This window comes from Enhydra lutris, unplaced genomic scaffold, assembly GCF_002288905.1.
Source record: "Enhydra lutris kenyoni isolate GAN:26980312 unplaced genomic scaffold, ASM228890v2 scaffoldscaffold44, whole genome shotgun sequence".
NCBI lineage: Eukaryota > Metazoa > Chordata > Mammalia > Carnivora > Mustelidae > Enhydra > Enhydra lutris.
Genome location: NW_019154128.1, coordinates 13,316,716 through 13,344,341, shown reverse-complemented (window position 1 = coordinate 13,344,341; position 27,626 = coordinate 13,316,716). Strand labels below are relative to the sequence as shown.

The window sequence follows — 27,626 nt, the reverse complement described above, 5'->3', positions numbered from 1 at the left end:
TTCCTTTGTTTTGTTTCCTAAATTCCACAGGAGTGAGATCACATGGTATTTGTCCTTCTCTGACTTATTTCACTTATTTCTATCCATGTTGTTGCAAATGGCCAAGATTTCATTCTTTTTTGTAGCTGAGTAATATTCCATTGTATGTGTGTGCCTGTATACATATTTAATCACCTCTTCTTTATCCATTCATGTATCCATGGACACTACAGCTGTTTCCATAGTTTAGCTATTATAAATAATATTGTATGTATCCCTTTGAATTAGTGTTTTCAGATTTTGGGGGGTAAAAACACAGTAGTGTGATTACTGGACCACCAGGGTAGTTCTATTTCTAATTTTTTGAGGAATCTCCATACTGTTTTCCACAGTGGCTATAGTAGTTTGCATTCCCACCAATAGTTCACAAGGGTTCCTTTTTCTCCACATCATTGACAACACTTGTTTCTTATGGTATTGACTTTAGCCATTCTGATAGGCATGAGGTGTTACCCCACTGTAGTTCTGATTTACAGTTCCCTGATGATGAGTGATGTTGAGCATCTTTTCATGCATCTGTTGCCATCTAACTGTGTTCCTTAGAGAAATGTCTGTTCATATTCTCTGCCTATTTTTAAATTGGATTATTTATTCTTTGTGTATTAAGTTGTATCAGTTCTTTATATATTTTGGATACTAACCCTTTATTGGATATGTCATTTGCAAATATCTTCTCCCATTCAGTAGGCTGCCTTTTAGTTTTCTTGATTATTTCCTTTGCTATGCAGAAGCTTTTTATTTTGATATAGTCCCAATAGTTTATTTTTGCTTTTGTTTCCCTTGCCTCAGGAGACAGATCTAGAAAAATGCTGCTACAGCTAATGTCAGAGAGATTACTGCCAGTGCTCTCTTCAAGGATTTTTATGGTTTTAGGTCTCACATTTAGGTCCTTAATCCATTTTGGGTTTATTTTTGTGTACGGTGAAAGTGGTCCAGTGTCATTCTTTTGCATGTGGCTGTCCAGTTTTCCCAGCACCACTGTTTAAGATAATTCTTTTTCCTATTGTATATTCATCCCTCCTTTGTCAAAGATTAATTGACCATATAATTGTGGGTTTATTTCTGGGTTTTCTGTACTAGTCCATTGATCTCTGTGTCTGTTTTTATACCAGCACCATACTGTTTTAATTACTACCACTCTTTAATATAACTTGAAATGTAGAATTGTGATACCTCCTGTTTTATTTTTCTTTCTCCAGATTGCTTTGGCTAGGGGTGCCTGGGTGACTCAGTTGTTTAAGCATCTGCTTCAGCTCAGGTCACGATCCCAGAGTCCTGGGATCAAGCCCAGCATCAGGCTCCCTGCTCAGTAGGGAGTCCGCTTCTCCCTCTGCAACCCCCACACCCTCGCCCCTGTTCATGCCTGTGCGCTCTGTCTCTTGCTCTCCCTCTCCCTGAAATAAATAAAATCTTAAAAAAAAAAAAAGATTATTTTGGCTATTTGAGGTCTTTTGTAGGGTTCCATACAAATTTTAGGATTGTTTGTTCTAGTTCTATGGGAAAAGCCATTGGTATTTTGATAGGGACTGTGTTAAATGTGTAGATTGCTTTGGGTAGTATAGATATTGTAACAATATTTGTTCTTCCAACCCATGAGCAGAAATGTCTTTCTGTTTCTTTGCATTGTCTTGAATTCCTTTCATCAATGTTTTATAGCTTTTAGAACACAGGTCTTTCATCTCCTTGGTTATATTTATTCCTAGATATTTTATTGGTTTTGGTACAACTGTAAATAGGATTGCTTTCTTACTTTCACTTCCTGCTGCTTCATTATTAGTGTAGAGGAATGCAAAAAGTTTCTGTACATTGATCTTCTACCTTGTGACTTTATTGAATTCATTTATCAGTTCTGGTATTCTCCCATTTTGTGTGCTGGTTCAATGCTTCTTCTCCTTTAATCACATTTAACACGTTCCTAATCAACCACTACCTACCCTGTTCTGAGCCCCTCAAGTCCTTATGCATAAAGGAGCACTTATATCTGTGTTATTTTCTAAGAGTTTCCAGTTGTTTTATGCAGGTCTTCTTGTTCCTTCAACTAAAATTTAAATAGCCTGAAAAGTCAACACTTTTCACTTTTCTTTTTAAGACTTTTTTTATTTTAGAGGGAGATAGAGTGAGAGAGAAAGCACAAGCAGGGGGAGCGGCTGGCAGAGGGAGAAGCAGGCTCCCCGCTGAGTAGCACCCTCCCCCCAACCCTGCTGCCGCCAACTAAGGGCTCAATCCCAGGACCCTGGGATCATGACCTGAGCCAAAGGCAGACTGAGCTACCCAGGTGCCCCTACGCTTTTCACTTTCAATTCATCCTCCTTACAGATCCCTTAAATCAGTGCTGGGCTCAACATGGGGGCCTCTATATTGGACTGCTAACTGAATAAATAAATCAGGGATCTACTGCATGTATGAAATTCCCAGATATTTTGTTTACTTACTTGGCAGTGCTGATGAATTAAGCCTTGTTTTATTCTTGCACTGGACACAAGGTTCCTCCAGGCATCAGTTGCAGACTGAAGATGTCCATGAGCTCTAGCTGTTCGCAGACATGCCATCAAAGCTCCCAGAGCCCCTCTACTATTAAAAGACCCTAAGGATGGTAAAGATCGTTCTTGTCTCAAAAACACAACAACAATGACAAGTACTGTGCTATGCAACAACTGCCACAACTTTCATTTTGCGATTATAATTTCAAGAAATAAAAATAATACTTTAAATTCTAACATGAATTAAAGTTCCTATGATAAAATAATCATTATTGAAAATAACTTGATAGTTCTTGTGTCAATAATTTGAAGTAAGTATAATCTGCTTATGTAAACTTAAAGAAATCATTATTTTTTGCTATTTTTAGCTTTTCCTTTACACCTAGAAATGAACCAAAGTGATTCGGTGGGGGGGGATCAAGTAGACAATTATTTAAAACAATAAGAACAACTAAAATGACTTTCAGCCAAAATTGGGAAAAACACTTTAGTGGCTAAATATCATTATTTTTCTAAAAACAAACACTAAGCCTCTGTACATATTTTGGAGTTACTGTTTCTCCCTAGTAAAAAAGATAAAAGGAGGATTACAAGGAGCCTGATCCTTTTAGAGGCTAGGACATCAGTCATTACTAACAGAACAAGGAACCCTGGCTCAAAGGGAACACTGATTAAAAAAAAAGAGACTGCCTTACTTCAGAACAGATTCATGAATCTTGAATTTTAGATGGCTTCTCAAAAAGGCAAGAACAATTGTTGTTTAAAACTACAAATAATGAAAAATAAACCAACTACAAATAACGGCTTTTTTTGTGTATGGGAATCAGATTTTTCCAGCTATCTCATGGTCACTCTTTGAAGTATTGAAAGTTTTCTATTATTTTCAGTTGTAAATTTTTTTTTTTTTTTTTTTTTTTTGAGAGAGAGAGTGCCTGTGCACGTGGGGGTCAGGGGAGGAGGAGAGGGAGACAAAGAGAGGGAATCTTTTTCTTTTTTTTTAAAGAGAGGGAATCTTTTTTTTTTTTTTTAAGATTTTTTATTTATTTATTTGACAGACAGAGATCACAAGTAGGCAGAGAGGCAGGCAGAGAGAAAGGGGGAACCAGGCTCCCTGCCAAGCAAAGAGCCCAATGTGGGGCTCGATCCCAGGATCCTGGGATCATGACCTGAGCCAAAGGCAGAGGCTTCAACCCACTAAGCCACCCAGGAGCCCCTAAAGAGAGAGAATCTTAAGCAGACTCCACACTAAGCACAGAGCCCAATGTGAGACTCAATCTCATGACCCTGAGATCATGACCTGAGCTGAAATCAAGATTTGGATGCTAGGGTGCCTGGATGGCTTAGTCGGTTAAGCACCTGCATTCAGCTCAAGTCATAATCCCAGTGTCCTGGGATGGAGACCCATATCGGGCTCCCTGCTCAGCAGGGAGTCTACTTCTCCCTTTCCCTCTGCCTCTCCCCCTGCTTGTGCTCCCTCTCTCTTTCTCTCTAGCACTCTCTCTCAAATAAATAAAATCTTTAAAAAAAAAAAAAAAAAGAGTTGGATGCTTAGCCAACTGAGCCACCCAGGCATCCCTTGTAAATATTCTCAAATTATGATGTAGAGTATCATATTCCTGCTTTGTTAAACAGAATACAGTAATTTTAAGATTCAAACAATAAAGTCAGGATCATCATTTACATATTAATTACTTAACTATGCTTTAATGCAGTGATTCCTTCAGGGTTACCGAATTTCTGTGGAATGTTTACCCTCTATCCTAAATGACTAGAGAGAGTTGTTTCTTGAGGTCATCACATCTACATTTTTTGTCTCTTCCCCAGAGATTAAAAACTGCTACTGCCAGTTTGCCTATCTTGATCCTTGCCAGAAACAATTCTTAATTACTGTTTCAAGCACTAGCATAAGCAACTTATATAAAATACTCCAACTGTTATGAGTGTTACATAGGTCTGACAACCTAACAAATAAGTACTTGGTAAATGGATTAAAACTAGTAAAAAAGGGAAACTTATAATCATAACTGGAATCAATCCTTAGCTTGTAGAAATGACTTCAGCCAAAAAAAACTCTACTCCACTCTGGACAGGAACATTAGCCTCAATCTGAAATCTCTATCGTTAATACCCTCTTTTACTATTTATGTAAGTGGTAATATTTAAATTTGAATATGGTCCACATCTGCCCAGATACCTACTCTTAAACATCTTAACTAGAAATTACTAAAAGAATGATTCCTTTTCTTACCAGTGTTAGCATCAGCAGAAGTTTGAAGAATCTTTACCATGTAGCTTAAGCTTTCAGGGCTGCAATTCAATAATTTTGGCAAGTAATAATCAATCACATAAGATTTTTGATCCAGATTTCCTTCACACAGTATAAAAAGGAGAGGAGAAACCCAAGTCTCGTGCCACTCATCAATCCAAGTAGTGTCAACAGCCTGGGACTTCAAATGACTCTTATGATTTCTGAACATGGTTTCCAAGAGGTCACTTGCGTAAGGTACCAAAGACTGGTCTCCCATCACCTCTAAGATTTGTGATGGAATAGTTTTAGCTAGTGCCAAAATATGTCCAATTCCTACGTAATCTACTAAACAACCAAGGCATGCGTACTTCCCTTTCACATGCCATTCCAATTGCAGAAGATTCTCAGTCAGATCACAGATGAAACGATCGGCAGCCAAACCTGACGCTTTGGAGTCTGACTTTTCTTTAGTGAGCTGGTGCATGTGGAGAATGTTTCTGAATATAACTTTGGTTTGGTGTCTCAAAGCATCCAGTGGATGTTCCCAGTGGGTATAGACATATTCCAAAAGTCTCCCAACTACATTTGAATTCCCATTCAGACTGTCCTTTAGGCTTGGGGAACTTGATTCAAGGACATGGATGGCTGAATTGGCCCAGGATGCCAAAATTCTAGACTGAAACAATTCCAGAGTTGATTCCTTGATCCTGAAGAAAAATGAGCCATGTTATTATAAACTGACTAGTAATAAATTTCATTTTATAATCATCTAGATTTTAAAAATATAAAAGACAAAGATCAGATTTCTCATCAGAAAATGATCAGAAAATTCAATAATTATTAAATTTACAACGACAAAAATTACAAACAAGGCCAAAATAGATCTCAAATTATAAATGAATCTTTTCATCTTAGAGAAATAATCTAAAAAGGGACACAATAAAGCTTTTGGGAGTGGTGGAAATGTTCATTATTTTTATTTTTATAATGGTTTCACAGGTGTTTTAAAACATATTAAGAGGGGCGCCTAGGTGGCTCAGTTGGTTAAGTGACCAACTCTTGGTTTTGGCTCAGGTCATGATCTCAGGGTCACGAGATCACGCTCTGCATTGGGCTCTGCACTGGGCGTGGAGATTGCTTACGATTCTTTCTCCCTCTCCTTCTGCCCCTCCCCGCCACCCCTTCTCTAAAAAATAACTAACTAAATAATAAATAAATAATTTTTACATTCCTTTAAAATATGCACAATTTTTACTTATATATAAACTGAAAAACATGAAAAATTTATTTTAGAACAGAGTACTTTTCTTCCTTTACCTACATGTCCATTACTATCCAGGTGTATCTATGGTTTGACATTTTATTTTTTTTTAAAGATTTTATTTATTTATTTGATAGACAGAGATCACAAGTAGGCAGAAAGGCAGGCAGAGAGATGAGGGCAAGCAGGCTCCCCGCTAAGCAGAGAGCACGATGCGGGGCTCAATCCCAGGACCCTTGGGATCATGACCCGAGCCAAAGGCAGAGGCTTTAACCCAGTGAGCCACCCAGGCACCCCTGGTTTGACATTGTAAACACATGATCACTTTCAAGTGTTATGAAACCCCCCTCCCCAAAAAAAAGCCCCACAAACACAATCCAATGAAGTCAAAAGAGCTGGTTGCAGTTCTGGCTCAGTTGCTTATTAGCAATACACTCTTAAGTTTGAGCATTTACTTTTCTAACCTCACTTTACCTACTCAATATGTTAGATTTCCTATCTTATCTATTAGACATGTGAGGCTTATACTGAATTACCTATGTTGACGTTGTTCATAAACTAAAATGCAGCATTCGAAATGTTCAGTATAGGTTCACCTACACCAATATCTGTAACTACCCCCCCCTTCATCTTACCTTCTCTTATTCTATTTTCATACCCATTTCATTGCCTACATGTTATCTTCCCTTTTTTTTTTTAAGGTTTTATTTATTTATTTGACAGAGTGAGTGCATGCACAAGCAGGGGGAGCAGCAGGCAGAGGGAGAAGCAGGCTTCCCGCTGAGCAAGAAGCCCAATGTGGGACTCAATCCCAGGATCCTGGGATCATGACCTGAGCCGAAGGCAAACACTTTTCCAACTGAGCCACCCGGGCGTCCCTGTTATCTTCCTTCTAATTCAGGATTACCCTGTGTACTTTTCATGGAATTACTAAATATGCTAGTTCAGTTGCCATCTTTGAAATGTCTGACAAGCAAAACAGAGTAGGAGACAGTAGCCTGAAAACTCACTGTGAACTCAAGGTGAACAAGACATGCACGATATTCAAGAGGAGGGTCTCCCCACTCGTGCCCATATTCCCACTCTGCCAGTCCAACATGGTGAGTGTCCCCTGACACAGGAATAAGAGAGTTGACTGCGAGACATCAGTACAACAAAGGCTCCTGCAGCAGTTCAAAACCCAGTCGGGCATGCTGGCGCAGTCCACTGAACGGAGAAGCAAACTACTAATCTGGAAAAACACAACACAGCTAACATGTTATAAAGCCTCGAAAACTTTTCAGATATTTCAAAATGTAAATGCAAAATTCCCTTTCCCCCTGAAACATCCTAGGAAAAATAACTGAACCTAAAGACGAAAAGCCACAAGTGCTGAAATTATTATATCAAAAGGGGAAAAAAATTCAATCTAAATACATGAACCATTTTGCTGGTTTGAATGGACCAGCAGAGCAAAACATACCGCTACATGCAGGTGGATGAGCTTAATGCTTTTAAGTGGTGATTTTAGAAATCAAATTGTTAAATTTTATGCAGTGATATCTTGTGCGATCTCACAGAAGAGTACACATCTATTTTGCAAACAGTCAAGTAAATAGCTAAAAGAAATTTCTAGATTATATAGTAAGAAAGAAAAAAACCTGCTAGTACTGAATATAAGAATTATAGCCCAATTATCAACTATACTTTGCATCTGACCAAATACACTGAAAAATCGATCCTAACATGCTTCCCATCTAAAGTGTAATATTTGGAGGACGCCTGGATGGCATGGTCAGTTGGGAATCTGACTCCTAGTTTCAGATCAGGTCATGATCTCAAGGTCGTGGGATCCAGCCCTGCACTGGGTTCTGCACTCAGTGCTGAGCCCGCATGGGATTCTCTCCCTCTCCCTCTGCTCCTCGTGCTTGTGCTCACTCTCTTGCTCTCTCTCTCAAATAAGTAAGTCTTTTATAAATGAATAAATAAATAAAAACAAAGTACAACATTTCGGTTATTCTTTTTTTTTTTTAGTAGGCTCTACACTCGGAGCCCAACACAGGGCTTGAACTCACGACCCCAAGACCAAGACCTGAGCTGAAATCAAGAGTTTGACGCTTATCTGACTGAGCCACCCAAGCACCCCTGGGTTATTCTTTTTTTTTAAGACTTTTTTATTTGAGAGAGAGAGTGAGCGAGAGCATGAGAGGGGAGAAGGTCAGAGGGAGAAGCAGACTCCCATGGAGCTGGGAGCCCGATGCGGGACTTGATCCCAGGACTCCAGGATCATGACCTGAGCCAAAGGCAGTTGCTTAACCAACAGAGCCACCCAGGTGCCTGGCCCCCTGGGTTATTCTTAATAAAAAGGACATATTTATCAAAAAGTAATGACTCCATGTATCTATACATTAACTCCTGCATACTTTCAACATTATAAGTATCTCTCATAATACTGAGAGATGGAACTGAACAAACAGCACTAGAAACAAACTAGGATATACCGATAATAATGTTGATGGTGATTATCTTTGTGAGATGGATTAACAGGTGACTGCTATTGTCTTCTTTCTGCTTTTTCTGCATTTTTGGACTGTCTCTTACTATAAGAGAAAATGATCACCAGAAAAATTCTGATTATGCAGAAAGAAATTTTTAATTCACTTCTTTAAAAATATTTTTTAAACATGTGTCTAATTATCCATCAAGTACAATTCTATAAAGGAGATGCACTCACCAAATCAGGAATCTTTTCAGGTGGATGAAACATAGCCTTAATAAAAAGAATAACAGCTAATCCAGACGTACTCTGAATTGTCTGTAAGAGGTCATCTATTTGGCAAAAAAGTAAACAAAATGTATTAAATGACAATGGATGCTTTGGTCCAGTGGAAAAAGTACATGGTGCAGTGTCAGATAATCCTAGATGCAATTTCTAGCACAATTCCCAGGTCGAATAGACCTTGAGCAAGTTATTTAACCTCCTAGGGACCCAGCTTTCTCTTCTGTAAAATGAGAGACTATAACTCCTGACAATTATTATAAGGTTTAAATGCATAATTAACATAAGGTTTTTATGTCCAGCACATAAATGCTTAATCAATGTGATTCCTCCCTCTCTCCTCTAACTCCTACTCTCTCTTCCTCTCCCTGAAGCATATCTAGCAGCAATACCACTTGTCTCCCCTGCACTGACGCCTTGAATCCCAACCCCCACATATATTACTTTTTCTTAACGTGGTTTCAGGGCTGTGTAAAGTGCCTGCATCAGTGCTAACTGCAAACTCCGCCGTCACTGGCACTATACCCAATGCAACCAATTTTGGCTTGCTATCTTCTCTGTTTCCTATCAGCCTCTGGTTTGTGAGAAAGTTTACCAAATATGGTAAATTATTCAACCTGGGTTAAGAATCATAAATGCCTACCATGAACTACTTCATAAATACCCATTTTGCCCTTTACTCCTGCTAACAGAACTGTGACTTTGACTGGAGCATCCATGTCCGCAGCCAAAGGAAGGACACTTGCTTCTTCTATCTTCCTCACAACTCAAGGTAGACATGAGGGTTCAGGCCAGTGGGATGTAAGCAAGTACCTGGGCACTTTTGTTTTTCCTTTCCTAAAGGTAAAGATGCAACTGGCCTTCCTTCCTGCCTTATACACAGACATAATGTCTGGAGCTGCAGCAGTCAAATGGCAACCATGAGGCAACAAACGTGGCAGTGAAAGCCAACATGTTGAAGAGAGCAGAGCAGAAAGGCAGAAACGTTTGGGTCCTAGACTGCATACAGCGTTCGGGATCACCTGCCTCTGAACTGCCTATGAAGTGGAAGTGAGGGGAGGGACATCCTCTGAAGTCCTCGAAATTTAGTTTTCTGTTACCTGCAGCCAAACACTTGACTGATAGGTGAAGCTTTAAAACCCTGGGGAAGGGCGCCTGGCTGGCTCAGTGGGTTAAGCCTCTGCCTTCGGCCCAGGTCATGATCTCAGGGTCCTGGCACTGAGCCGCACGTCAGGCTCTCTGCTTAGCAAGGAGCCTGCTTCCCCATCTCTCTCTGCCTGCCTCTCTGCCTACTTGTGATATCTCTCTGTCAAATAAACAAATAAATAAATCTTTAAACAAAAAAAATTTAAAACCCTGGGGAAGAACAGCACTGGAGAGACCCTACCAACTGCTCAGAAAAGAGGCTGCCTTGTATTGAAATCAGGTCTTCCCTGCATTTCACCAGACTTTTTTTTTTTTTTTTTTAAGAATAACAAAGTCCTCTTCTAAAAAGCAAATGTTCTCTGAAAAGATGTCTGTAAATTGCATCTCTAAGTAACTTTCCTTTCAATAACTGAGATCCTAGCCTAAATAAATAAATAAAACCATCTGGACAAGACAGCTAGCACTTTCACTAGTTACCAGGATTCAAAACATACAAACAGTGAGATACTATGTTTTCTCCCATTAGCCTAGCAAAACCAGAGTCAGTTACTGCTCTTTACAAACAAAAACTCTAAACTGACCCCAATAATTTTTTAATAAGTTAATATGCATGCATGCATGACCATACAGAATGTGAGGTCAAGGGTAAAAAAAAAAAAAACTTTTTGTAAATACTTTATGTGTTACGTATCATTTTTTTGTTAATCTTTTTTTTTTTTTTTTAAAGATTGTATTTATTTGTCAGAGAGAGCACACAAGCAGGCAGAATGGCAGGCAGAGAGAGAAGCAGGCTCCCAGCTGAGCAAGGAGCCCAATGCGGGACTTGATCCCAGAATTCTGGGATCATGACCTGAGCCGAAGGCAGTGGCTTAACCAACTGAGCCACCCAGGTGTCCCTAATCTTATATTATCTTGTAACACACTGATATAGGAAAACACCCAAAACAAGTGTATAGCTTAATGAATTATTTGAAGGTAAACCCTCTTGTACCCAGTGTTCAAGGTGAGAAATCAAACTCAGGCACCCAGCGCAAAAGGCTCCTCCATGTGCCTCATCCCAGCCACACCCCCTTCTCTCACCCTGAGTAAGGATTATCATGACATCCAAAGCAATGGCTTCCTGATTTTCAAATGGTTTTATTCATCAAATGTGTATCCCTAGACACTGTAGTTTAGGCCTGTCCATTTTTTTAAAAATCTGCTATATCTTTTAAGTGCCTTTTAATCTCCAGGTGCCCTCTCTACCCTTCATTTCGTTACAATTTCTCCGTTCAAGAGCTCTGGCCTTTGATCTGCAGTTTCCCCACAATCTGGATGTGGGGTCGCCTCATCCTAATGCAGTTCAACACACTCTTCTGTCTTTTGTAATTCCTGTAAATGGGCAGGTGACCTAGAGATCAGTCTCAAGTTCAGTCACTCTGGGAAGAGTATGGGTGGTAAAAGCAAGCCTCTAAGGGAGACACGTTGTCTGGCTGTCTGTTCTGTAAAGTTAGCAAGTGCCGATGCTTACTGCCTGCATCCATTCCTCGAGTTACAAAATGGTGATATTCTACCATTTCATTTTATTTTGTTATTTGAAATACTTTCACAAGAGAGACTTCCTCTCATTAACTATTTGGCTTCCCAGTAACACAGTTTATATAGATAGAAGCAACATACAAGAGACATAAGGGGGCACGATGACCACCCCCAACAAGGACTACCATCATCACTTGAAGAGACATGTATGGGTTATGTTCTCCTTTCCAGATCGTCCACTCAAATTTGGAAATCTCTTCTTATCAAGAATTTCTTTTGTCATTTAAAGTCTGTGGCTTTTCAATACTAAGACTGTTAGGTTTTCTTCTTCGCAATACACACATACACATACATTTAGAAAAGTCCTTCAACATTATCCCTTGCAGAACTGGTACATTTGAAAGAAAAAGCATTAAAACCTCATAATCCAGGCTGTTTCCCCATTTTAAGGGGCTGGAAGAGAGGTTCTACAACTCGGCTAAGTATCAAACATTTCATATCATTATTAGCACAAGCTGAATGACACTCAATTATAATCATCATTTTTATGGTTTTACACTTACCATCACTTAAAAACTTGGTGAAAATACTCAGCAATCCACACATACTTTGCCATATGGGAGAAGTAGAAGCCTTCAAATGAATTCTCTGAAAGTCTTGTATTTTCTGCACTAACATCACTGAAACTCTAGTGCCTACTAACAAGTCATTCATCAGTTGCGTCTGAACTATATGATTTCCAGCAAATTTTCTATAATGAAGAAAAGACATTATTACAAAAGAAAAGTCACATAAAAATGCCCCCATTTTTATCCCTCTGCAAAAGAAACATTCCTCAATCAAAGGGCCAAAATTCGTTTTAGATTATACTAGACATTTATGACTCTCTCCTCCACTCCCATAAACATTCCAATTACGGGGACATATACTGTAAACTTTCAACACTCTTACCTCAACATTTTCCTCCTTCTCAGTTAATGACTAACCTTGCTTCTCTTTTTTAACAGTAAAAATAACAGATCAAGAATGAATGCCACAATCTTTTTTTTTTAAGATTTTATTTATTTATTTATTTATTTATTTGTCAGAGAGAGAGAGAGAGAGAGAGAGAGTGCGCATAAGCAAGGGAAATGGCAGAGGGAGAAGCAGGCTCCCCACTGAGCAGGGAGCCCGATGAGGGACTCAATCCCAGGGCCCTGGGATCATGACCTGACTTGAAGACAGACACTTAACCAACTGAGCCACCCAGGGGTCCCAAGAATGCCACAATTTCTAAACTTGAACACTCCCCCTCAACCTTGATACACTTCCTTCACTTGACTTCCAAGACACCAGGCTCTCCTCCATTTTCTCCTACTTCACCATTGCTCCTTCCTAGATACCTTGGCTAACTTATCCTCTTCTCCCTAACCTCTTTACAGTTCTCCACAACTCAGTCTTTACTCTCCCTCTTTGGTTCAGCTACTTTGTTCCCTTGATGTGATCTCTTCTAGCTCATAAACTTTAAATTATGATCTACATGCTGATGATTTCCAAATTTGTATCTCCAGCCTGAATCTCTCTTGCTAATCCCAGACTTGCATATGCAACTTCTTATCAATATCTGCACTTGGATGTCTAACAGACATATTAAACTACATGAACTCATCTTCAACTCCAAACCTGCTCTACCTGCTGTGATCTCTACCTTAAAAAAACTTGGTCATCATCCTTGACTTCTCTCTTTCCTACCCCATCTCTAAGAAAATCCTGTTGGTCCTACCTTCAAAATACACACAGAATTAGACCACCTCCACTGCCACTCCTGGCCTAAGTCACTCTCATCTCTCCCTGGGATTATTGCCATGGCCTCCTAACTGGTCTCCCAGCTTCTATATTTGCCACCCCTTTCAATCTATTCTCAACACAGCAGAAAATAGGAAAACTGGCTACTGGCTACAACTGGCTTACCTCTAGAGAAGGTAAAACAACATGCACAGATAAGCCAGGAACACCATATTGCAAACAAGAGAATTAGGTAACCATATGAACAATGAATGCCAAATGCCACAACCTAATCTTTCTTCACTCCCTCAGCAGCCAGAATATTAAGCCAATGGTTTGATTCCATGGAGAATCTGTTACCCATGCAAAAAAAACGTAGTGATATTGATATCAGAGGTTTCCCAAAGCAACAGCCTAGCTAAATTAGCCTACAGTAAAACCTGCAATCAACCCCACTCATATGCACAGATTCAAATCAACTCTCAGTACCCCATCCTTAAATATGGGCACTTGGCCAAAAATCACCAGATTTCTGATAAGAGCATCTAGCAAAGTGAAAGCATCAAACAGAAAAAAAGCAACTTCAAAGAAATAGGACTATATAAAGATAAACTATTAAAAAAAAACTATCATTAATATCCTCAGAAAGATAACAAGATATTTCACTCATAAAATAAGAACAGAATGCTATCAGAAAGGAACACTTGGGGAGGAAGAAGCTCATACTCATATTCTCCTAAGAATTTATTTGATTGGTTAAATTAAATATCAAACTTCTGAAAGATAAATTTCAATAATCAGGACTAATATTAACAGAGAGGGATGGAATGAAGCACATTCTGGAATTTTTTTTAAATTTCCCTTGTACAAAGACAATACACAACTACAAGTGTACATACACATAGACGCACAAGCATGTGAACACATAATACTCGCCTATTTTCTTCTGAGATTTCAATTAAACTCTTCTGCAGAAAATGGAGCACTGAAACAAAAAGAATACATAATGACAAAGCAGAACCTAAAACTGTAAAGTGTAATGTCAGTATAAGAAAATATTTTAAGTTAGTGTTACCTATAATGATATCATGTTATAGAGGTAGAAACTTAAAAGGAAGGGGCATGATGTACTCTAGTAATCTGCAAGACTCTGCCCATTGCCAAGAGAAAAGAACCAGTTCCAAAATGACTCATACAAGCAGTTACCCCCTCAAAATAAAATAAAATAACAGGACCTACCATTTTTGAGAAGATTATTAACTCCTGTTCTACCTGTGGGGATAAAAAAATTAACACTGGTAAGGAGCTCCAGGGCCAAAATCTAATGTCATTTAAAAACAATGATGTAATGATAGAAAAAATACTACACAAGAGCTGGCTTACCCAAGTCAAAGTTCTCCATACAGGAAGATATATTATCAATTACTTTCCTGTAAGAGTATAGATCAGTAGTATTCAATTCTTCCTGAAGACGAGAAGTAAAACCTTGTACAGCCTCAGTTAGCAAAAATTCAGGTAGGCCATTTAGTGAGCTAGAAAAAGAATCAAGTATTAAATATTTCATAACCATGTAGCAAGTGGGTATACGGAGTGGGGAGGGAATCATACAAATTAAGGAATACTGAACTACACCTTCAAAATACAGCCAGAAAATTTTAACTTCATGCCACAATCACTGGAACGCCTTGCTTCCATCTTGCTTCCCTCCTCAATAGAGTAGCCAGAGTGATAATATAAAAACACCGTGTTAGTCTTCTGCCTAAAATCATCCAACAATGTCCCGCTCAAATTAGTTGCCATAGTGCTGACAATAACTTACAAGACTCTACACACTCTTACGCCACCATTATCTCTCTAACCTCTTGTTAATCCATGTTCACTTAGCTCTAGCTACATAGCCTTCCTTGTTGCGACAATATACCAAAGCCTTTGCTCTCACTATTTCCTCCACCTGACATGCTTCCCTCAAATAGACCCAATAATCATTCCCTCACCCCTTTCAGGTCAATCTCAAATATCACCTTAACAATGACATTTGAGCAAAGACATCTGAAGTGACCTCCATAAACTGTAACCTTCACCCCAGCATTAGTACTCCCATTCCCCCTCGCTGCTTTATTTTTCTCCATAGCATTCATTTCATCTAATCCTATATATTTTGATTATTTATTTTCAATCTTGTTCTTAGAGCATAACTTCCAGGGGTGCCTGGGTAGCTCAGTTGGTCAAGCTTCCAACTCTTGATTTCGGCTCAGGTCATGATCTCAGGGTCAAGGGATCAAGCCCAGCACCGGGCTCCTGGCTCAGCAGGAAGTCTGCTTGAGATTCTCTCTCCCTCTCCCTCTGCCCCTTCTTCCCCATATTTTCACTCTCTCTCTCTAAAATAAATAAATTTTGGGGTGCCTGGGTGGCTCAGTGGGTTAAGCCTCTGCCTTCAGCTCAGGTCATGATCTCAGGGTCCTGGGCTCGAGCCCCGCATTGGGCTTTCTGCTCAGCAGGGAGCCTGCTTCCCCCTCACTCTCTGCCTGCCCCTCTGCCTACTTGTGATCTCTCTCTCTTCTCTGTCAAATAAATAAAATCTTTTTTAAAAAATCTTTAAAATAAATAAATCTTTAAAAAAAAGTATCTAACCTCTATTCTAAAATGTTTTATTCATTATAACCTCAATGCCTGGAATACTTACTTGACATATAGTAGACAGGCAAAAAAATTTACTTAATAGATAAATTCAATTTAGTGTCAAATTTACTTCAATTAATCTATATCAAAACCAGTAAGCACTTTTTTTAAAATATGACTGAACAGTTCTAAAGCTCTTCTGGAAGAGAAAGAATTTAGAAATAGGAATAGTCTGAAGAAGTCGTCCCTGGAGGGTGACTTGTTCCAGCATATAATCAAACTACATTATCAAACTATAGTAAATAAAAGCGTGATGTTGGTGAATAAACAAACAGACCCAAGTCTAAAATCAAATCTGTGTTTATACAGGAACACAGAACATAATAAAGTGGCATTCCAGATACATGGGAAAGATGAACTATTCAAAAGTTTGCGAATAAGTGGGTCCCCATTATCGAAAACTAAATTGGATCTCTAACTTACACTCCACTCAAAGTTTAATTCCAGATGAAGTATTTTAATAAAGACAAGCAAGTAATTTTGTATGATCTTATAGTAGAGAAAGCATACATTAAGGAAGGCATGAAACTCAGAAATCTATTCAAAGAAAAATATTGGTGGGTTTGATCACCAAGAAAAATATTCTAATTTTTGTAAGGCAAATAGACCATAAAGAAAGTTTAAAGATAAGTAATAAAACAAAGGGATATCTAGTACATAATCTAGATAGAGATCTCATACCCAAGCCCTTCTTTAGTGGCAAAACCCACCTCCCACTACAGAAGCCAAAGATGTGAGAGTCTTGTTTCCCAGCCATTCTTACAACCAGAAGGGGGTATATGACCCAATCTTGACAACAGAAAGTGATAGGAAGTCTCCTGGGACCATCTGCAAAATGTTTTTCTCTCCAATAAAAAGAGATGGAAAAAAGGAAGTTTCCTTTCTTTATTTCTGAAGCTGTCATGTCTATATAAAGTGGCTGCAACTGCTACAGCTCCTTGTAATTCTGAGGGAAGATATGGCCAACAAATGGGAGAAAAAGGGAAAACATCAAGATCTTTGATGACACTGTTGACTACTTCCCCAAAACCCTAGAACTGGCCAGTATCTAATCATTTGCTTTTTTTTTTTCCTTTAAAGATTTTTTTTTTTTTTTTTTTAATTTAAGACAGAGAGAGAGTGAGAGAGACTGCATGAGCCAGGGGGCAGAAGGAGAGGGAGAAGCAGGCTCCCCACTGAGAAGGGAGCCTGATTGAGGATTCGATCCCAGGACTCTGGGATCATGACCTGAACCAAAGGCAGATGCTTAATCAACTGAGCCACCCAGGCACCCCTGATCATTTGCTTTTTGACATGTTAAATAAATTTACTTACATAAAAAGAAAAGACATTCTAACAAGGAAACAGACAAAAGACATATAATCACAAATAGTCAAACTCTACATATTAAAAAATGTTCAATCTCACTAGTAATTTGGGAAATGAAAAGTAAAAAAAGTATTATTTTTTTATCTGTTAGATTTTAAATGGTTTAAAGATTGGTATTACCCAGTGTTAGAAAGATATGAAGATACTGGCACTCTCGTTCACTGTTAGTAGGAGTATAAACTGGAATACCTTTGGGGGAGTACAGGTTAGCAATGTTTTTGGTAAAGAAATTCCATTTACAGGAATTTATCTTAACACTTATAACATAATTAAGAATATCACTGTATCATTGTTGGAATAATGAAAACAAAACAAACTAAATATCAATGGAAAGTGATTAAATAATATGTAACTCAGTACATAAAAATTTTGGTATATCCATATTATAGAAATTATAGCTGTAAGAAAATATAAGGAATTGGGGTGCCTGGGTGGCTCGGTCATTAAGCGTCTGCTTTTGGCTCAGGTCATGATCCCAGGGTCCTAATATCAAGCCCTGCATTGGGCTCCCTGCTCTGCGGGAAGCCTGCTTCTCCCTCTCCCATACTCCCTGCTTGTGTTCCCTCTTTCACTGTGTCTCTCTGTCAAATAAATAAAATCTTGAAAGAAAGAAAGAAAGAGAGAGAAAAAGAATAAGGACTTTTGGTGGGAGCATAAAATAGTGCAGACACTATGAGAAACAATATGGAGGTTCCTCAGAAAATTAAAAATAGAATCACCATATGATCCGGTAATCCCACTTTTGGGTAAATATCCAAAAGAACTGAAAGCAGGATCTCAAAGAGATATTTAAATACCCATGTTCATAGCAGCATTGTTCATAATACCCAAGAGGAGGAAGCAACCCAGATGTCTATCAGCAGATGAATGAATGAATACCATGTGGTACATATGGATGATGGAATATAATTCAGCTTTAGGAAGAACAAAAATCCTGCCACATGCTACCACAAGGATGAACCATGAGAACATTATGCTAAGTAAAATAAGCCAATCAAAAAAAAAAAAAAAAAGACAAATACAAATATTCCACTCATATGAGGTAACTAAGGTAATCAAATTCATAAAAACAGGATGTAGAATTGTGGTAGGGGCTGGGGAAGGAAGAAATGGGGATTTACTGTTCAATGTATATAGTTTCAGTTTCGCAAAATGAAAAACTCTGTGAAGATCCACTGCACAACAATGTAAATATACTTACCACTCAAAAATGGTTAAGATGGCTAATTTTATGTTGTGTGTTTTTTCACACAATTAAAAAAAGAATACGGACTATGCTGACTTGAAACTATCTCTAAAACATTCTTTAGTGAAAAAACAAGCTACAGAACACACACAAGAAAAGGTCTAAAGAGATAGATACCAAAATGTTAACTGATGACCTTTACTAAAAAAGGTAAGATAAGCCAGAAAGAGTGAAACAGAAGGATCATTTCTTATTTCTTTCACTCCTACATTGCTTGATGTCTTTACATCAAGCATACATTCTTGTATTACCTGTGTAATTACAAATATGTTTAAACTAAGAACAAATGGGAAAAAAAGAGGAAAAAGAAATAGCAAGATGACAGATTAAACTTAACCAATAATTGCATTAACATAAATGGACTAAATTAGGAGTCAGCAAACTATATCCCATAGCCTGTTTTATTAAGGCCTGTGACCTAAAAGCCAGTCTACATGTTTTAAAAGTTGTCATAAGTAAACAAAGCAGAGACCATATAAAAGAAGTTGTTAGTGATGTACCTCAGTTCAGTTTTACCAAACCAGGAGAATTTTCAATACTGTTTACTTTTGGTCAAACTGAACATTTATAATGCTTAACTTCCTTTCCTTTTTCTCCTTACCTTGCCAAGACTTTCTTCAAGGGATTCTTTACGCTCAAAGAAAGATAAATGCCGGCTAAAATATCCAAACAACTTCGAATAGTGGGATCACGTGTGCCATTTTTATCTGCCTTCTCCAGTAAAGGCACAATCTACAATCCAAAAAATTCAAAGGCATAGTAATTTTTTCTATTATCAAGTATACATAGCAAAGTAATAGAGTTTCAAATACTCTTTGAAGTCTCAATTATGGCATATAATGTTTTCTACAATGCACTGTTAAAGGATACCGATTTAAATACCTAGTTAAGTATTTTTTAACCTTTTTAACCCATATCCCCAACTCCCAGTTTACCCTCCAGACCCACCTCTATTAAGAATTAGACTTGTTAATGGCTTATGGTATAGGAATTCTATAGCACTATTGAAAAACCAGTAATATATTTAATTGCTTTCCAAAAAAATTATGCAAGTTCAAATGGTAAATCCTAACACAGAAATACTGGTAAGGACAGTCTGTACATTTTAAATTAACTTTTTAATGTGTCTGCTAAAAAGTTTTAAGGTTTCAAATTAATAGAAATAATTTTTTAAAATTTCTCTTCACAAGAAAGGTATGCACAAAAAAAAAAGAAAAAAGAAAAAAAGAAAGGTATGCACAGTTGTCTCACTGTCCTATCCTTTTACAGCTCCAATAGTGGTAGAGGCCTGAGTATGGCTCCTACCAACACTCTGAATAAAATGAGATGATACAACAAACAGAAAAGGAAAAAAAACCAACACTATTCTTTAATGATACATTGATATTAAATAATTGGAAGCCAAAAGCTGTCAGTTAATTTTAGAAGCCCATAATAGCATGATATTCTTCAAGATGTATCCATGAATATCAATGCAGTCTTACCTGTTTAACATAATGGATTTGTGACACTCCATCCGTGAGCTGTACACAATGTAACAGCAAAGAAGCTAGATTCTTTCCTTCCACATCAGCCAAAGCTAGAAAACACACACAAAAAAATTTCTTTAAGGATTTAACAGTGTATGCATATGAGTTTGCCTTTGTTATGCATTATCAAAAATCTAAGTACTTATAAACTAAAAAAAAAGCAGACAGAGCTTAGTCCGGAGACAAAATTTTTAGGAAACCATTTTACATGCAAAACTAAATGTAAAGAACATGGAAAAGTACATAGCAAGAGTTTGAATATAATGTGATAGTGAGTCTCAGAGACAGAAATACTCTATAACCCAGAAAAGAAGCAAACAAATTAGGGACACTCGGGTGGCTCAGTGGGTTAAAGCCTCTGCCTTCGGCTTGGGTCATGATCTCAGGGTCCTGGGATGGAGCCCCGCAGTGGGCTCTCCGCTCACCAGGGAGCCTGCTTCCTCCTCTCTTTCTGCCTGCCTCTCTGCCTACTTGTGATCTCTGTCCGTCAAATAAATAAATAAAATCTTAAAAAAAAAAAAAAAAAGAAGCAAACAAGTCAAAAATCACTTACATCTCAAAGTTTCAAGGTCTTGATGGCAAATGGTCAGTGCAGTTACTTGCATTTCTTTCTTCTTTTTTACACCCATTTTAAATAGAATTAATAGCAGTCGCTGCAAAAAAGAAGAGTTTAAAGCATTGTCTAATTCAGGATTTCTGAACCTCAGCACTAGTGGCATTTGGGGCCAGATAATTTTTTGCTATGCAGTGCTGTTCTGTGCATTGTAGGATGTTTAACAGATTCCTGGCCTCTACCCATTAGATGCCAGTAGCATCTCCTTCCCCGCAAGTTATGCCAACCAAAAAATACCTCCAGACATTGCCAAATGTCTCCTGGAGAGCAAAGTGGCCTCAGGTGGAGAACCACTGGTCAAAGAATTTCTGCTTCATAAAAGAAAAACATTTTTTAAGCTCAACAAGACTTTATTATTGTCTAAAGTTATTCTTACCTTTTATGGCCCAGTCTTTGTATTTTAAAATACAGCCAACCTTCTTTTTAGTAATAACAATAACAAACCAGCATGGTTTTTCCAAAAGTAAACTGGGCCCAACTAACCTCAGTGCCTTTCTACTTAACCAAAGGTCTTTGTCCTGGAGAAAAGAGGACAGGACAAGTGTTACAGAGCAGCTACAGTTGTTGGAGGACCGTCAGAAAAAGAAGAGATGTATTCTATCCTGCTACAGAATGAGGAAAAGTCAGTGCAAGTTTCAGGGAGGCAGATCCCAGCCCAATACAAAGGAAGAAATCTCTGGTCCAACTGTGGAATGGACTTCCTTGTAAACAGAGAATTGTCCCAACCCTGGAAATACCCCAGCAGAAGCTGAATGATCCCTCTGCATCTGGGCTCCTGCAAACAGACCCACAACTGGTCTCCTCTCATCTCCCTTGTTTCTGAGGAGTCCCCTCTTTTCACTATCATCAGAGCAATCTTTTTAAAACTTTAATAAAATCTAATTACTCTCCTGCTTAAAACTTTCCAAGGGCTTCTAGTTACACTTAGAATAAAATCCAACTTGAGACCCTGGCCCTCAAGGCCACAAGTAATCTGGTCCTGCCTTCCTCTGCATTTTCATCACAAATCAATCTTCTCTTCACCATCTAAGGCACTTTGCCCTTCTTCATACCTCTACCTGTTAATGCTTGTTCCACGAGATGTTTGCAAGATCTTTTCCCCATCTTTCAAGTTTCTTTTCAAACAACACCTCCTATGAGAAGCCTTCCATGACCACTCTACCCATCTAAAATGCCACAGATCATTTCCATTACTTTACTTCCTTCATAGTACTACTAGTACCTAAAATTTCAATAACTCGTTTATTTGTATATTGTCTGTCTCCCCTAGTAATAAACTCCACGAAGGAAGCAACTTCGATCTGTTTTATCCACTGTTTTAACTCTCAATTCTTAAAACAGTACCTGGCATATAATGAGTGCTTAATAAATATTTGGTGAATAAACAAATGAATAAGTTAACATTGTCAGAGATGTATGCTTTCAACAACAGAAAAGTGCACTACCTGGTATGTATATTCCGTATCTAAGTGACAAGCTAGTTAGTCCTGACACTGAAGAACCTACCGCCTATCTGAAAAGAAATCGATACAGTGATGGCATGTGAAAAAACACTTAACAGAAATTGGTAATAAAAATGGACACAGATAATGGCAAGACAAGGTAAGAATGTGAAAAGTGACAATGATTAGATCTAGGGTAATTACTGGGGATCATTTCCTAGGAAAGTAACCAATACACAAACTTAAGAAGGGATAGAGACATAACTAGGGAGACTATTCTCTGGTGAATGGTAAGTTTACAACAGGGTTTGATCGTGGAACCCTCAAGACTACATAAAAATTGGTTCGGTGCTTATGCGTGCTCAACGAATGCCTAAACGTTTGTCTTGATGAACTGGGTCTCCCCAGTTGGGTGAAACCCCGTGCCCACCCTACAACACTACTCCAGCGTCCAGAAGATAGGTCAGTAAGTTGTACTGCTAAGTCCCACCGGCTGCTTCCCTTTTGACCGCTGCTTCACTGCCATCCACACCTTTCTGGCTGACCCCATAAACAATCTCTAGGTACTTTCCGAACCACGTGGAGTTCGGAGAGCGACAGGTGACCCCCAAAACAAAAACGCACTGCTGAAAGTGCTGTCTCCATGGAGACCTAAGCGACCGGAAATCGGTAAAGCCACCGCCAAATTCTCGCGATAGCAAAGGACGAGAATTGGTGCGAATCACCCGGCTGCCCTAGCAAAATGACGGAGCCAAGCCGTGGAGAGTCGCGCGCTATCGCGCGTCTGGCAGACAGGACGCCTGGGAGCCAAACCTCGTGCCCGTGAGCGTCTAAGAAGAGTCGCAGCCGTCTAGACGAGTACAGGAGCTGGTCTAGTTCTGCGACGTCCCCGTGGCTCGCAACGTGGTCTGTTGACTACCGGGTCGGAGCGATGGGAGGGAAGCAAGGGGACCTGGTACAGGAGTCATCGCGAGAACTTAGTGACTGCGCTCTTCCAATAAGGAGTTCGAAGCGTTGGTGATGTCATCGGGAGCGGGTGTTAGTGAGTGGGTTTGGGTCGGTTCCGACTTTAAAGTGTGAGCAGCTTGGAAGTTTACCGGCTTCTTTCGCCTTAGGGCAATCTAGACCTGGAGTACCGGGGAGCACCTGTGCCTCAATCCAGACATTCCACCCTTCTCCCACGCATTTTACCCAGCGCGGAGAAGGAGAGAAAACTGCCCCCGGGCTGCGGGAACCAGCGACCGTAGAGCCTGCTAGGTGGGGTCGTTCGGGCCTTAAGCAGAAGCCACTCTTGAGAATTTAACTAAAATGAGAAGCGTCTAAATAAACTGACGTATCCCCGAGTGCGTTTGTTGTTTCAGCAAATAGTTCCTGAGCACTAACGGTCCGGGGATTGCCAGCCTGGAAAGTTAACACCCTATTTGGAATATGTATTTTACGCAGAAAATTAAAATCATCAGATGATTCGTTCACTTAGAAATAAATAACTAGGTCCCGAGCACTACGCTAGGAGCTGGGACAGAGGGTGGGGGTGGGGGGTAAGATCCGGACACAGAGGCCGATGCTATGCAAGTTGGCCGGTGTGGCTGGAGCCAAATGAGTTCAGAGGGTAGGTTGTAGGGAACGGGACAAGGGGAGGTAAATGATGTAAAGCCCGATTCCCCATTGTAAGGACTTTTACTTTCAGTGAAAGAGGAGTCTCTCAGTGAAATGGGAGTCGTTTTGAGCAGAAGGGTAATTGGGTAATCTACATAGAGTCATTGGAGGTACTACTTTGTAGTGGAAGATGGACGGCCAGTGAGTGAGGAAGCTACTCTTGTAAACTAGGCTAGCGAGATGCTAGTGGCTAAGACCAGGGTGGTAGCAATGCAAAGAAAGTGTGAGGCGTAGACAGATTCTGGATTGTGATCTGAAAGTAAGCTAACGGTTTTTTCTGAAGGATAAGATGGGGGGGTATGAAAAAAGAGGAGTCAAGATTGCCCCAAGATTTCTGGCTTGAGCAAGGGAGGAGGATGAAATTGCCCTTTATAGTGATGGGGCAAAAATTTGGAGTGGATTAGAATGGGTTTAAAACAGGCTGGGAGAGGAAATGGCAAGATCAAGTAGAAATAAATCTAGTACTTCCATTACACAGGGTGAAATAAATGGAGCGGTAACTATGGGAAGTAGAGGCAATGAAGGTTTAGGTTTTAAAGATTCTAATAGTAACATGTTTAGAGAAGATATCCCATTGTTTTTGTAGCCACCTGGCACTACCAGCTTGAAACCACCTTAAATTCTCTGTTTGAGGTTTTCTAGAATACACCATGAGAATTTGGGCCATGAACTTTTTTTTAAGTAGCTGTTTATTTTATTTGTAAAAGTGTATTCCAAAGGAATTTTTAAAGAATCTGTAATCCCTAGTATTATGGATTTTATGTGGAATACATAAAATCATGAAAAATAATATATCCATGTTTTGTTTTGTGTAGTTTAGCTTTGGAAATACCTGTTTGGAGCAGCATTTTCCCCTCAATTAGGGAATGGATTTTTTTAATGCTTATTTAATGACACATTTTCACACATAGTGATTTTTTAAAATCTTGGACATTTGAATAATTGAAATCTGATTTCTGAAAACCACAAACAAGGGCCTTAATTGCATACTTATTTAATACTTGTTCATAAACGTCTCTATACAAGCCATAATTCATACTGATACAAGCTAAGTTTCTCCTATAAGTATTGCTTTGCATAGATGAAAAGCATAATAGTCTGTCAGTTTTATAATCCCATTACCTCCTAAAAAAATACAGTTTGTGGTAATCTGCCAGCTGTACATGATGATTTACATAATTAAAGAATCCCTCGTAAAAAGCCTTTTTGCATAGTTTCGTGTCTAAAATGAAGGCCAAAAGCATATACTAGAGCTATGGACATGAACATTGTGTCATTTTTTAATATAAGATGAACTCTTGTTAATAAAATAAGTTTTTTTTTTTTTTTCCAAGATTTGTTTTACTTATTTGAGAGAGAAAGCATGAACTGCAATTAGAGGGAGAGGGCGAGCAAACTCCCCACTGAGTGGGAGCTCCATTTGGGGCTCAATCCCAGGACACCAAGATCACAACCTGAGCCGAAGGCAAATGCTTCAATGACTGAGCCACCCAGGTGCCCCTAAATTTGTTATTTGTTAGTATGTTTATCCCTCGGTCAATGAAAGAAAGCAAAGTTCTTCTGTTATTTGTCTTGGTGCATCATAAATTACCCCAAAAGCTAATGTCTTAAAACACTACATTTTCACTCTCACAGTTTCTATAGGTCAGAAATTTAGCCTTGTATGTGGCTCAGTACTTCTGGCTAGGAGTCTTTCATGAGACTGCAGTCATTGGAAAATCTGGCTGGGGCAGGAAGAACCACTGACTTAGTCCGGCGGCTCTGGTTGTTGAAAGGAGGCCTCAGTTCCTTCCATGTGGGCTTCTCCCCAGACTACTTAAACATTCTTACAGAATGGTGACAATAAGGTGACAATAAGGTAGAAGCTTCAATGGTTTTGATGGCCCAGCCACAGAAGTTACACACCATTTCAACAACATTCTATTAGTCACAAAGTTTAGCTCTATTCATTGTAAGAAGGGACGACACAGAAGTGTGAATATCAGGAAGCCAATAGAATTGGGAGTGCCATTTTGGAGGCTAGCTACCCCAGTACTGTAGCACATCTGCTCGGTGTTCCTCAATGATTAAAATATACTAAGGAATCACAACTACAGAATGATTGATTTAAGAGTGGTTTGAATGTGATTTCCACAGTATATCTTAAAGGAGACGTTAATGCTCATGTTTTCTTACAAAGTTGTTTGCCTTTAATGACATACATTTTCACATAAGATGCCACAGAATTTAAACATAAAACTAGTTTTATTGTGAGGAAGGAAATTTCAGATGTTCTTGAAACTTTCTCTTCCTAAGCCAGTCTGATCCCTTCCCTACTTAAGAGCTAGGGGCTTGTCTTCTATGTGACACTCCTGTCTTCCTTCCCCATACACACGGCTCCAGCTTGAGTGACCTTCTTAATAGCCCCTGAAAGCACTGCCCTTTGATGTGCTATCTTCTGCTCTATGCTGGGAGGGTCTTTCATATTCCCACCTGAGAAACTTCAGCACACTTGAAGACCCTTCTCAAATGTCACCTCCTCGCTGAAACCTGGCAAGAAATCCCTTGTTCTGCCATAGTGAGATTTTTGTCTCAGTTATAACATTACCATTTTGTCAGTTATTTGTATGCTTGTCAGTCTTCCTCCAAGTCCTTCCAAGACAGGGACCATCTTTAGATTCCCTAGTGCCTAGTGCAGTGCTGAGCAGAAGTAGCTCAGCAAATATTTGTTGGGTTAGGGCAGTGGCTCACAAGTTCTTTACAGTGTTCCTGGGCAGTGATGCTTACTTTACCACTATGTGGCAGCAAACTACGGAATTATTTCCTCTGAATAAGGAGTTCAGCCAGGATGAATATTCACCAAATTGTACTCAGTGGTGTTTTCAGGAGTGGAATTATAGGAGGCCTTCATTTTCCCTGGTATTTCTGTATTGTCTGAATAACAACATGTTTTTTCCTATGAAATATAGCATTCATAGAGAAAAGTACAGTAAATGGTTATAAAGAAGTTTCAGCTTCTTAACTTCCTATCCAAAAGTATGTTAGAATAACTTGTTAATAGCCTATGAAACATAATATTCAAATAGAAGGTTATGAAAATTTCTCAGTATTGTGTTTATGTGTGTTTTGTTCAATATTATCCTAGCTCTGTGAAAAATGTTGGTATTTTGATAGGGATTGCATTAAATCTGTAGATTGCTTTGAGTAGTATGGACATTTTATTTTTTTTTAAAGATTTTTTTTTATTTATTTATTTGACAGACAGAAATCACAAATAGGCAGAGAGGCAGGCAGAGAGAGAGGAGGAAGTAGGCTCCCTGCTGAGCAGAGAGCCTGATGCGGGGCTTGATCCCAGAACCCTGGGATCATGACCTGAGCCGAAGGCAGAGGCTTTAACCCATTGAGCCACCCAGGCGCCCCAGTATGGACATTTTAATAATTTTGGTTCTTCCAATCCATGAGCATAGAATACCTATTTATTTGTGTCCTCTTCAATTTCTTTCATCAGTGTTTTATAGTTTTTGGAGTATAGGTCTTTCCTTAGTTAAGTTTATTCCTACTATTTTATTATTTTTGGTGCAATTGTAAATGGGATTGTTTTCAATGTTGTGTTTTTAAAATTCAGCATCATTGCTGCTTATACTTTTTACACCAAAAAATCAAATCTTTAAAGAAAATTTAAGTTATTCAAAAATTAGGTAATAAGGAAAAATATTTATAAAATAATATGACCCGAAAATATTGGAACAGAGAATTACATATACATTATGTTTACAATTTCATAAAAATAAAGGTACGATGAATAAGGGTTGGAAGAGAATGTGTTTGGAAAAGTAGTTTATCAGGCTATTTAGATTGAGTGAACATTTTTTCTTCTTCAACTGTCTTTAATGTAACTCT

The 27,626-nt window shown here is 38.8% G+C and overlaps 1 protein-coding gene across 4 annotated transcripts in view; it reads right to left on the bottom strand.

The window, feature by feature from the left end:
• The window catches only part of LOC111155863 (THADA, armadillo repeat containing), a 328,485-nt gene extending 305,565 nt beyond the window's left edge, over positions 1–22,920 (bottom strand). For 2 of the 4 annotated variants that reach the window (XM_022516297.1, XM_022516298.1), the window contains exons 1-11: positions 20,590–20,665; positions 19,992–20,086; positions 19,109–19,239; positions 14,598–14,746; positions 14,454–14,486; positions 14,151–14,199; positions 12,014–12,201; positions 8,742–8,836; positions 7,039–7,259; positions 4,768–5,474; positions 2,472–2,650 (exon numbers count right to left, since the gene is read on the bottom strand). In XM_022516297.1, the coding sequence (XP_022372005.1) occupies positions 2,472–2,650; positions 4,768–5,474; positions 7,039–7,259; positions 8,742–8,836; positions 12,014–12,201; positions 14,151–14,199; positions 14,454–14,486; positions 14,598–14,746; positions 19,109–19,239; positions 19,992–20,086; positions 20,590–20,665 (1,923 nt within the window). Of the gene's footprint in view, positions 1–2,471; positions 2,651–4,767; positions 5,475–7,038; positions 7,260–8,741; positions 8,837–12,013; positions 12,202–14,150; positions 14,200–14,453; positions 14,487–14,597; positions 14,747–19,108; positions 19,240–19,991; positions 20,087–20,589; positions 20,690–22,904 lie in introns of those variants that run through there. The other 2 variants (XM_022516299.1, XM_022516300.1) reach the window with 2 other exon arrangements.
• Positions 22,921–27,626: the final 4,706 nt, after the last annotated feature.